The sequence below is a fragment of the Ruditapes philippinarum genome, unplaced genomic scaffold (genome assembly GCF_026571515.1).
Source record: "Ruditapes philippinarum isolate M1 unplaced genomic scaffold, ASM2657151v2 ctg7808_1_1_1_1, whole genome shotgun sequence".
NCBI lineage: Eukaryota > Metazoa > Mollusca > Bivalvia > Venerida > Veneridae > Ruditapes > Ruditapes philippinarum.
In genome coordinates this window covers 28,713-42,479 of record NW_026853586.1, presented here as the reverse complement: position 1 = coordinate 42,479, position 13,767 = coordinate 28,713, and the positions used below count along the sequence as shown (strand labels likewise).

The 13,767-nt window shown below is 33.3% G+C and overlaps 1 protein-coding gene across 1 annotated transcript; it reads left to right on the top strand.

Annotated features, from left to right (window-relative positions):
• The first annotated feature begins 3,011 nt into the window (after positions 1–3,011).
• Positions 3,012–8,950, top strand: LOC132737271 (melanocyte-stimulating hormone receptor-like). The gene is made up of 2 exons (XM_060724529.1): positions 3,012–3,251; positions 7,632–8,950. The coding sequence occupies exon 2, from the start codon at positions 7,651–7,653 to the stop codon at positions 8,692–8,694; it is 1,044 nt and encodes a 347-aa protein (XP_060580512.1). The 5' UTR covers positions 3,012–3,251; positions 7,632–7,650; the 3' UTR covers positions 8,695–8,950.
• Positions 8,951–13,767: the final 4,817 nt, after the last annotated feature.

Below are 13,767 nucleotides of genomic sequence, written 5' to 3'. Positions count from 1 at the left end.
GTTTATTTCAAAAATATAGTTTATGCATTGTATTGCGTTGTTATAATGTAATGCAAATCAAAAATCTTTTCACAATTTCTTTGATGTTTTCTCTTTGAAAAAAAAACATGCTAGAACAAATAATGATTATATATTGTGCTTGAAGACAGTTATGTTGTGCAAGAAAATCGGAGCACAATACAATTCAAAAATTAGATTTGTTTTAAATTAAGTATGTTTGAAATAACAATTTTCCGAGTTTTATAAAAGTATGTGAAACATATTAAGGTATATGCACATTTGTTAAATAAAGTGAAGTATCATTTAAACCGTGTTTGCTTAATTTCACATTAAGTATAGTAAAATACCTGATAGAGTATAGAATATTTTACAATAATCGGTTATCACAAATATTATACGTTAGATTTTTATCAATACAAAAGTATTTAGATATAAAACAAAGTAAACTTAAGACATGTATTGTATGTACTATTTAAAACATCACGCGGGGGGAGACGGACAAAACCCTTAAACGTCAAAACCACCAAACCTCAAAATTTTATAGAGTGGACAAAACCCCACACCTTCATTTTATAGAAGGGGCATAACCCCATTTCATTAAGTGGTCAATATGGCAGTTTCCAATTATGGAGAATTAAGCTCCGCCTACTGGAATGATCGATTCTCATATGGTATAAAAATTTGAACACCATAAATATTGTATAATTTCTGATTTCTGTATGTAAAAAGCAAATTCGGGAAAGGCTGTAGAAAGGTCGGTTTTAGAAATGTGACTCATTTTCTGTGCATGTTAATTACCAATTAACATATTTCAGGAAACAGTCCAATGCCCACTGTTTTGTCTACAGAAAGGCAAACCAATTTTACAGACTGATATTTATCAAGAATATGATTTCGTTTATTCAAATAAAATAAAGAGACTAATGTGATCCCAACATGTTGCAATCACAGATATTAAAAATTCATTAACACGTGTGATTGATATAACCATTGATGATAAGCTATCGGCGGATCAAGCATAGCCCCTTGATGTTTAGAAAATCGTTAAATCTCGCACAATATGTGGGCAATTTTTAAGACTAAAATCCTTTTTATATTTTTAAATAATTTTTAAAGCGACACAGTCGCAATTCAAGGAATGATACAGGTACGAGGGCTAATGAAAATGTTCTCCATGTTTATTAAACTTTGGATAGAAACATAACTAGATTTCATGAAATCATTTAATCTTATAAATAAAGTTTAAGGCCCCATCCCCTCCCCCAACCCCCTTTTTTCAAATTAGTTCATGTATAGACTATGTACTTCAAAGAATATTTCTTCCAATTTTTATAATTTTACAATAAAAAAACAATATGAAATGCTATTTTCATAATTTTAAAGAGTTGTTGGAGAATGAATTTCAACTCAGCTGACCTATAAACAGTCGGCTAATACAGAAAACTATTGTGAAGGTTTGTGGTTAGCTCGTTAAATCAATGTTTACTTCACTTCAGAGTTGATCGTAACCTCTAATTTCTTTTCAAAATTCTAATTTGTTTAGTTCCCTCCCATTGCTTTTTGTTTAAAGCATATGCATTATTTTGCTTTAGAACCATACATCGCTTTTCGTGGAACGATACTAACGTACAACATTGGAGGTTCCATGATAATAGCCGTACGAGTATGACCACATCTGTGCATGTCTCATAATTCAAGATTTCACCATTTTCATGTTTAAATGTGAACAAATGATATCAAAGATCAAACCCGACACTTTTTAGGTGCCAAGTCGGTGCTTGGGACGTGAAAGGAAGCTTTCAATTATCACTTCCGTCCATGCGTTCACTGTATGCCGTCTATCCTTACTTTCTGTATTTCCACCATGTTGAACAAAGAGAAAGTCCACACTCCATCAGAAGTTATAATGGTTCATTTAGATGGTGATGATTTGCTTACTTGAAGTTTTTACAAGCTCAGGTAAAAGGTAGGGGAGAATAGAACCAAAATGAACATAACTCGGATGCAGAAGTGATATGGTATGAAATACTACAAAGTACACCTACTTGGCGATCATAAAGTAAACGGAGCAATAGAAGAGATGCACCGTATGTGAATGCCAGTTGACGGCAAGACATTTCATAAACGGCAGACACTGATTAGAAGATAAGGAAGACGGCATATTTCTGTCAAACATATCACATTCTTCGAGATGAAACATGCACATGGAAATGACTGGAATTTTCCGGATTAATTTGTAAATTTTATTGTTGCGGAATTCACGCTGTCTTCAATTTTGGTCCTTCATTGTTCAATTCATCTCTCACTATTGAAAGTATGAGATATTGTATAACTTAGATGAAAGATCGTTTACAATACAATTTTTTATTTACACAATCTGTCTGTGATTTTATAGAAACATTATATTCAACTCGTACAAAATACTTTTCATAGTAATGTGACTGAAGAGAAGGTTATATTAACATTGAAGCAAATGTCGATACAACTGGTGCTATTCAAAACGTCCAGGAGGCTCTGAAAACAATCGCAGACTGGGTTGGATTGAGTGTAATCATGAGGCTTTAAAAGCGGAATTTAGTCTTCAACATAACATCCTGGAATCAATGATCTAAAAGGGCAGCACTGATGTGAAGTAAAGTGCAATTGTTTATAGTCGTAGTAAAATAAATAAATAAATTAAGTAAGTCAATGTGTAGATATTCTACAAACAGCTCGATTTACTATAATTTCTATGTTAATGTTTTACATACTACGAAAAGGAAATTGTACTCGTACACTTGGTTGCTAACTAGTGCCTTAAAATATGTGTTCGGGACGTTTGCCTCAACGTTTCCGTTATCGAATAACATCTTTTAAACATTATTATGATTGGAATGCTTTTTTATGTGGTACAATGTAGGAGTTGGTATTATTATAATTGAAGGCTTATAATAAGTTGTTTTGGTAATCACAAAAACAGGCTCTCTAAATAGATTTTGAGTTTCTTGTATTGGATGTTCTGTTACGTGTGCCAAGAAATAATTATCAGGCAAAGTTACTTAACCAGGATATAGCAATTGCATGATTAAGAGAAAAGTACGCAATTATATGATAAAAACAATGAAAACAAATTGAAATGTAACAAGAAAAGCTATGTTACAACAAAACCTTTTTATCAACCCTCATTTATCGAAAGACATAGAGCTGTAGAAATTATTCATAGTTGGTGGTACTGCATAGCGGATAGGAAATACGAGTGTAATGTGATAAAGGTAAGTAGGTTTATACAGGAATATTTATTCATTCTTATTTATTTTTTGTATAATTCAGAATGTGGTGAATGATTATGATGTGATATGTACTGAAAATAATATAGACCGAGGCGAGACTATTAATGTTTCAGTACATAATTACATATCACATTGCATTCACCATCTAATAAGTTCATATGTGTTTCATTGTTCGAGTTAAAAATAAGCTTATATGACTGGTCAACCTTCAAATGAATACGACGAAATGCGTTGTTATTTTCTGCTAATTAACTATTTCAATCACTGCGCCGATCGGTTGTCAAGGTTAGTGTAAGACTCAAACATTTACTTGAGAAAATATTAAAATTTGGATTATTTTAGTAACTGTGTTTACCTTTTTCATCGTTGTCTTGGTTCGTGGGGAACAGTAACGACGTAATATAGTATAAACTGTATTTGCATAAAAGAAATAGTTCCTTTTTTGCATCGCACTAAACAAAAGGAGATAAATTCTAGAAGACGGATTTTCATCATTGATTAATTGACCTGGTGAGCAAGCGCTGTAGGAGCACATTTTGTCTCGGAGCACATTTGTCTTACGTAAGACCGATGCGGTCGTATTTGTCCCACATGAGACAAATGGGACCTCAAATGTCTACCCAAAAAAACTCATTTGTGTGACAAATGTGCTCCGATTAAGTTTTTTAAGGGACAAGAAAGCACATTTGTCTCATGTATTTTAAGGGATAAGAAAGCACATTTGTCTCATGTCATTTTTATGAATTATTTGTCACATATTTCCCCACGGCAGAAATTCTTTTTTTAGAATCGAGATTCGCCGTTTTACCTCAAGTGTAATCATCAATAGGGTTGCTTGTGCTTTCTTTATGAAAAACTAAAGTGAACTATTTATTATAATATCTCTAATTCAAGAAATTGATTGTCTTAACCTGAAGGCGTACACTGAAACATACTAAATCACGTTCACGATGGTACAATGGTGACAGTGCGATGGCACGATGATACGTTGATGAAAACGCGATGGTGCGATGGTGAAAACACGATGGTACGAACGTGAAACAACGATTGTACGATGGTGAAACAACGATTGTACAATGGTGAAACAACGAGGGCTCGATGATGAAAACACGATGGTGCGATGGTGAAAACACGATGGTACGAACGTGAAACAACGATTGTACGATGGTGAAACAACGAGTGTACGATGGTGAAACAACGAAGGCTCGATGATGAAAACGTGATGGTACTATGGTGAAAGACGATGTTACGATGGTGAAAATACGATGGTACGATATGATGAAACTGCGATGGCATGATGATGAAAACGCGATATTATTTTCTCTATCGTCGTGATTTCACCATCGTGTCATCGTGTTTTAATCATCGTACCATCGTACCATCTCTATTTCACCTTTGTACCATTGTGCATAGCTGTTCAGGGAGACAAAAATGTTACTTATGTCCAAACGGAACACCGTAATCGGTTGATATTGAATGATACAATATCGTGACTCGGTTCGCATCTCGCCGAAATCTCGCGTCTCGCGATTTCTCGCGTCTCGCCTCGCATCTCGTTCGTCGAGACAAGAAATTGATTCCAGGTCATATACCGCTAAGTAGTATTCCCTTTATAGTCTACATAAAATCACTTAAAGGCCCATTATGCCTGAGAAATGCTTTTATTTGTATTCCTCAAAAGCTTTTTATTTTTGGTATACTTTTATTGCTCCAAAAAAATACTCATTGGCTAATTACCTGAAGCATTTTTTCATCTGCTTCTTTAAGTAGTTTGTACTTTGTTTACATTTTGCTACTTTTATGACGCATTATTTCACATTTATCGCGAATTTCTTTTGGTTTATAAGCATCTGACATCCTCAGAAATCATTATTTGAATATTAATAAATTCATACTTGCCCTATCTAAATAAGTTAAAATTTATATTCATTTCTGAAATTTCGTGGTACATTGCGACATTGCGAGATCATTACAATATCGTTCCTCACTTCGTGACTCATCGGAATGTCGCGTCTCGCCTGATTCTGAGTGGCCCGATATTCCATAAATATGGCATTAACCGGATTATTATAGGAACTCATGCATGTTGTAAGTGCTTTTTCAATGGCGGATCTGAAAGCCGCAATTCTTGGAAAATGACGATTTTAATTCATATATTTCTAATGAAAACAAAATACGTGTGTAATGGTATTCTTATTTTCTTCCAAAGATCATTTAAGGGCCTCCGTGGCCGAGTGATTTTAAAAAACCACTTGCCAATAACCGGTAGGTTCGACACATACACGTGGCGTCGAACTATTCATGCGAGGATCCCGGTCAGGGTCAAAATGCGGAATACATATCCGCGTGCGGAAATAGTATCGCGTGGCCACGGAAAAGCTATCGTGTGCGCACGTAATAAATAAGAAAATTCTATGTCCCCTTTATGCCACCGTAGATACTACCTTGTTTTTGCTAAGAATATTTCCAGTGCCATAAATCATCCATAAAACCTGAAGCATTGAAAATAAACGTATCACAATTGATAACGATAAGAATAGACTTGCTGCATATGTGTTTAGGTTCTGGATGCTGCACTTGTAGAAATTTTCATTGTGACATGCAGAACAGGGATATTCTTTAATTTAATACATGACTCCTATGCAGAGGCAGGAAGTTTTTGACTGACCGGAAGTGACCTAAAACGGTATTATAAATACAGAAGACACAGAACAATGGCTGGTAACCGGAATACAGATGGGTATAGTTATTACCTTTTAAGAATTTTATGGGAAAATGTGAGACTAATGTGCTTCGAGTGTCCTTTCTATTTTGTGTCGAACACATCTGTCTCATTTCCAATTTGTCGTAAATATGAATGTTTACGAACACATCGGTCACACTTCGTGAGACAAATGTGCTCCGAGACAAATGTGCTCCTACAAAGCGCGTTGTCCTGATGTAAAACTTAAATATCTGTGTAGGTGTATGCAAAACTTAAAGTGACTTTGTCCAAAAGTATAACTTAATATGTTGAGTGTACAGTTAAAAGTCAAAATAATCTTAACCATGATACGTGATTCGCGGGACATTGTATAATTATCGTACCGAATATACGTATCGGTGACTTAAAAAAAAACATAAAAAGGAAGCGGCAGTCGTTTTATATCATACTTCTTTTATTTTTATTTCAAATATTGGTCAGTGACCATTATGATAGAGCATATTTCAATCACAACATACAACGTTCAAATTTCACAAAAAGTGACACCAAGAAGAGCTAAAAGCCATTACGTTATCCCGCCTTTTTACGTTTACACATCATTCTTTCATTCTTTAGAAATATGAAATATTATGTTAAAAACTGAGTTATACAGATGACGTTACCATGACTATTCGTGTTTATGAAGGTGAATATTTTTCCAGACCATACATTTTATTAGTTAAGCATGGAGCTTTGTAAACGTAAATCATTATAACGATCCTATTAAATATAAATGAATTTTAACCGTAGTCTACAAACACGGCACAATTGCCACGCCAATAATGGTCAAATTATCATAAAATAATCACCCCTTGAGCATCAAGAACAAAATTGCTATCCAGCAGCCGTTTACAATATAAAATATACACAAGGTATATAACTCGCCGTAGCGTTTTTCCCCGACCACAGTCAAAATTTTGCTCTCGTTGTTTTTTAAAATAAGACATATTTTCATACTTAAACGCGTAAACATAGCACAATTGATATAATGTTCAGTAACCGTTAAAAATTTTGATCCATCTATCATCATTTACGATAAATGAATTATCAAACGTAAAAAAACTACCTTAAAATTCCCAGGTCGACATATTTTGTGTCAACGAAATTTCCAAAATCATCACCAGTAAACATATGTTTAGCTGCTTGCCATTGGTAAGAAAGAATTTCATATACATCATCGACTAGGATAGGTTTATGTGGATAAAGCTCAATGAAGAGCCGGTGAGAGCATTGTGCGGCGTCGTTATGTTGATTGATTGATTTTCTTTAGACCGGGCGGTCAAGGATAACCTACGAAAGTGCAAACACTTATTTCCAGTAGGGTCCTTACCTCAGCATACTGTAGAGACAGCTATGAGATACAAGGGAATCCGGGAACCAGTCCCTAGATTCCTTGGTTCTTTTACATGCCCAGTGTATAGCACTGATGCATGCACAGGTTACCTGGGTTTCGTACCAGTAAACCTCTAGTTAGGTGGGAAACAAAAATCCCAAGGGTGTTACCCAGGATCGAACCCGGAACCTCAGGAGTGACAGTCAGTGGTCTAACCAACTGAGCTATCGCGCCACCTATGTTGCTCAAACCGCTTTCTTAATCACATATTTCAATTTTATTTCAGAATTCCCACGGTCTATACAATGGACATGAACATAAGTGGTGTCAACAGGGACAATAGGTCGTTGATTGATATAGATGATACTAGCAGCACGTTCGACAGGACAACCAACTTGTACGATTATTATTATAATTACACTAATTACATAAATGATACGGCTTATATGTCAAGTGCTTTAGATTTGATCACCATCATACTTTGTGTGTTTGGAATGGCTGCAAACTGCTTGTCTATCGTATTGGTGGCTAGGATCCATCAGATATTGACTACTCATTTAAAACTGATCATCAGTTTATGTGTGTCCGATGCACTTATTCTCGTTACGAATTTGTTGAAAACAATATACCTCATGACGGAAGGGTCAAATATTTGTGCCAACCTTACAGGAAGATTAATAATAAGCCTAGCACTTATTGCAACGCTTTTAAATCTATTTGGAATCGCATGTGATCACTACTTTGCAATAGTAAAACCATTAACGTACAGAGCCAAGATGTCTTCATTTCGTGCTAACTGTGGTATACTTATAATCTGGATTTTAAGTTCTGTTGGAGTTGGAATTGAAGTTGTGCATGGTATTATAATAGACAGGAGGGTACATGAAACATTGTGTCACGTGATAGCTTTCGATGATATCAATATCGATACTGTCATTGTTATTATTATTATTCTTGTCTTGGTTGTAATTTGTTTTATTTACGTCAGAATTTACATTCAAATTCATTTACGTAAATCATTACGTAGCAGACTGAAGCATAATCAGACTGACTCGAGCACTATAAAGGCTCTAATCACGACATCAATATTCGTCGGCACATTCATACTCTTCTGGACGCCTATTGGAATTTTCAATATAGTATTGTATAGTCACGTGATAGAAAATCTAGAATTGGATGACATAAGTCAGATTGGTGATACATTATATGTTGTTTTATTGTTAAATGCCATCGCAGATCCTATAATATATACCTTTCGTTTGCCACAAGTCCAAAAGAAATGTATGTTCTCAGTTGCCACGCGCACGTCAACAAGAAGAACTAGATCAACTTTTGAGATGATCATATGAAAAAACAGACGACAGTTACTCATAGATGAATTGTTTTGTTTCTATACGACTGGTTGTTTCTTAAGATTGATTGGAAACGGTAATTTTATCTGTTACATGCATTTAAGGTTAGATACTTTCACAAGGTTATTGTAATGTGTATATATAAAGACACCATGTCTTAAAAACCTAATATTCTAGATCGTTTATGACTGAATTATAGATATTGGTGTTCGGATTTATTTTCTTAGTTAGACCATTTTGTACTATTCTAGATAGTTTTTAGAATAAAATTCTACAAAAAGTTGTTTTTATTTATCAGTTGTTTCAAACAAAATGGCGTCGTCAATGTGTTGAATTGAAAATACCAAGGGAGGAAATAAGAACGGCGAGTGCATTGTTGGGAAATATATCACGCTTCCGGCCTTCTTTGTTTATATTAGAGAAATCTCCGATAGTGTTAGAATGTTATTTTGATTTTAAAACTATGTATTTATTTCGGGATTACTTTTATAATTTCACAGGATGTGAAAACAGGCTGCTTTCCGCAACTCGAACTAGGGACCCAGAATATCGTTCTGCAATTCCATCGATTCCACTCCCTCAATGATAAGGAAACAATTATAAACCGTGACATTCTTCATTTCTTTATTGTTATTTGTTCTCGATTTCTGAAGGTTACAGAAAAGACCTCGAAATAACTTCGAAGCTAAGTTCCATCATATCATAATGTCACAAGGACGAGAGAACTGTACAGCCTGACTGGACATAGAACACGCAACCTTGGAATATTGTACCGCAGCACTACTGACATATCTATTTTCTCCGACAGTTCTTTATTCTGACAATAATATCATAATAATTATCATCATTTTCAAACTTACAATTTTTTTATTATTTGAATTTAATTACTAGGCTTAAGTATTATCATTATCGTCATAATTATCAATCATCATCCTCAACAAAAATAATAACAAAATTTAACACTTGTCTAAAGCAGGTGGTATTTAGCTGGAAAACAGCTTAATATTCAAGATAGTAATCAATTATGCTGAACAAAATTTACTATTCAGTTCATTTGATAATATTACAGGAACAGAACAGAGTTTATTTCATAACTTGCACGCACATAGGAACATCGTTATAACAAGCATTTTGAAACACATGTTTTACAATACATAAAGAAAAAAATCAATACTGAGCAATGGGATATTTAAAACATACAATGCAAAACATCACATCCATTTATCAATTATATATTTATATCTGGACATTACTTCTGTAAATAATTAAAGGAGAGCACTAAGTTTAAGCGGAGAACACACTATAACGTCGCATTTAATCGAATTTGTTTGACAAAATATTTACTCAATATAATATAAAGAACACCACAGTATATACAATCAAAACAACGTCATAATACTATTGAAGACTTCTAGAGTTATCATTTCGTCTGATGTTTGCCTTTTAAAATAATAAAATAAGTTTGTAAGTACTTTATGGCTTTTAGATTGTAGTAATTCTATAACTTTGGCCATACTAGGCCGAATGTAAAAATAACGCTGCGTAGATTTTCATAAGCATTGCATTTTAAAACAAAATGATACTCGTCTTCGAGCTCGTAAGCATCACCGAATTGACACGTTCTTTCGTGACTTTCCACACGGCATTGACCATGCCTTCCGCACTGTTCTGTTTTGATAATATTACAGGGAGATTTTGTGATATTGTTATCAACACAAGAGATTACTTTTATTTTTTTATATCTAATTCACGTCATAGCACAAATGGTCTGAAGTCAAGCAAAGGAGTCAGGCATACTTATAGCTCAAAAAATCAAACAATAATTTTAGATCATGTAACTATATCAATAGATTTTGCAACTTAAATATGCTCAAGAATGTTCTAAATTTGCTAGAACACATCACAGAGTTGTCACTCGTTATGATGTCTGCTCACTTGCTTGCAAGGCGTACTCATTTGCTCTAAGTCCTTTAAATTTACAAGCTTCTTTCAATAAGGCAGGCATTTATCCATTCAAGAACTCGTCCTCTATGGTTGAACTTTTAAAAAGTAAAATCAAACCATCTGAACTTTACATAGTTGATGATGAAGTGACAGCATCAGGAGATCACAAAAAATCTGAAACAGCAGAAAATAACTTTTTTGATAAGAAAGGTGGTGATGTACATATAAAAATCATGAAGAAAAAACGTAAAAGCATTAATAGTATTGTTGGTGGAAAAGCATTGGAAGGTGAAACTGTAGAAAAAATGAAAAAATACATTGATGAAAGTAACAGTAAAATTAGTTCAAATGATCCTAAAAAGAAAAAAACTTAAACTCCTAAGAACAAAAAGAATTCAGCCACCAGCTTCAATCTTCAAATAAATGATAAATAAAAGCCAGGTCCATCCAAACAAAACATTGAACTTTCTGAAAAATCAGACCTCTCTGATAGTGAAAATGAATCCGAAATACCTGATGAAGATAAGTGTTGCCAATGTCATCAATATTATGTAGACAAGCATTCCCATGGTGCAATAGAATTCACCCACTGGGCACAGTGTGATAATGCTACTTGTTCCCATTGGGTTCACCTTAAATACTGCTCTCCAGTCCGTGTTGTGAGAAAGAATACAGTGTTCTACTGCAACTGTTGTTTATAGCATGTCAACACTGGGCCACCATACTTAATACAGCCTCGTTTTGAGATTTATCTCGAGTTATCGAGAATTCAAGACGCCATTTTGGAAATCCTTTTTTGACAGTTGTTATATTTTTTGAAAATATTTTTTATTCGTTATTTCATTGATTGTTAACAATTAAAAAACTTAAAGAGAATATATTTATGGATTCAATGATGTATTTAGAATAAAGGTGAGTCTTTTTTCCATTTGTTGTTTTTGCATTTTATTGTTACATTATCGAGAACCGAATATTTCAGGATACACATATTGCAAAATTAACACAATTAATATGCACCGACAACGGTTACACGTGTTATGTATGTCCGATATTTCACACAAACATTTATGTTGTCCTTTGGGTCATATCATAGTGTTACGACAACGGTTGCATCAAGCAACTATTCGATTAGCAATTGACTGTAATTTTAGCACTCCGTCACCCAGCATATAACATTTGTCCCAGTAATGACGAAGTGTTGTGTGATAGTTGACTCCTGAAATGTGAAACAAAGTACAGCAGAAAAAAAGGTTGCGGAGGATGGAAAACTAAAAACCTAGTTTAAGATTTTTACAAAAAAAATTAAAATATGATCAGCGGCTTCATTTCTCATAGAGTTCCAGAACGAAAAGTTGAGCTGAACAAGCTTAATATTTTAAAAGATTGACTATATTGTATTATAATGCTGAATAACCAATATTTAGGAACAAAATCCGTTTGACACTTAGCGCCTTGCCAATCCACTTTCAAAGGAATACCAATTGTGTTATATTATGTAATACATGGGTAATAAAATTTATCTTTAACACCCTGCTGTTTCAATTTAAATTACTGATGAAAAAGTCATTTAATGATACATTGAACACTTGAACAGAGGATTTTAGGTAATTGAATTATTAGTCCCGCTAATTTTGTATATCGTGTTATAAATATCAATTCACGTTTCAAGTTCTAATCGCTTTAATTCATCCCAATAATTCTGTTTTCTGAGTGTCATAACTTGTAATCACGTTTTTGAAATCCTTCATTTACGCTAAATGAGTCTATCTTTATTGCTCTTTATTGCGCTTTTGCCTTACGCAAAGCGCATGCGCAAAATGCAACATCGGTTGCTATGGAAAATCGTACAGTAAAAAAGGTCTATAGCAGTAGTATAACTATGGTAAATAAATGATAGATATGCAGCAGATTTGTGAAATAATTAACTAATTTGAAAATTTCAAAAATATGTCTGGAATGTTTAGTTTAATAGGAATATATAATCAAGTTTATTAACATTCCGTTTCTCTGATGGGAAAATGATAACGTTCTGAATAATTCAATTATAGCATTTGTTAAAGGAAATCGGAAAAAAGAACAAATTGCAATAAACGAGTTGAAATAAACGCTTTGAAAAAAAATCAAGAATCTACTGTATTCTGCTAAATATGTGGCACAAAACTTTTGGAAATCTAGAATGTTAGTGAACAAAAGAAAGATAGGGGCATTTTAAATAATTATATGATTTCACGTATACACGATTTCAACTTCAGATAATCGGTATTGAAATTTTGATTCCTGCAACCAAAATTGTAATCTCCAGAAGTTGAAATTGTGAATTTTTGAGAATTCGTGAGTTCAGATAGTTTAACTTAAAAAATGATCAATTTGTGAAGTCAAAAACAATAAGTGGTGAGATGGACATCACGAATACATGAAGCTGAAATGTCCCCATCGGTCTTTCATAATAAAATGGAATATGTTTGTTGCATTTAGCATTGTCATCATTAATAAGTCACTATAATGTATGACTGGTTGATAAAAAATGCCGTATTTTAATTGTTTGATTTCAATTTATCACGTCAAAGTTATTTAGATAAAATTATTTTCTATTTTATCTATCTTTATGGTATATTATGATATTCAAAGAGAAAATAATCCAGAATATAAAAAGAAATGATAAAATAAGCGCATGTTCACTGTTGCACAATAAAATGTCATGATAGACAAGTGTTTATTTCAAAAATATAGTTTATGCATTGTATTGCGTTGTTATACTTTACATACCTCTAGGTCTGTTATTCGTGGATTTAATGTAATGCAAATCAAAAATCTTTTCACAATTTCTTTGATGTTTTCTCTTTGAAAAAAAAAAAACATGCTAGAACAAATAATGATTATATGATGTGCTTGAAGACAGTTATGTTGTGCAAGAAAATCGGAGCACAATAAAATTCAAAAATTAGATTTGTTTTAAATTAAGTATGTTTGAAATAACAATTTTCCGAGTTTTATAAAAGTATGTGAAACATATTAAGGTATATGCACATTTGTTAAATAAAGTGAAGTATCATTTAAACCGTGTTTGCTTAATTTCACATTAAGTATAGTAAAATACCTGATAGAGTATAGAATATTTTACAATAA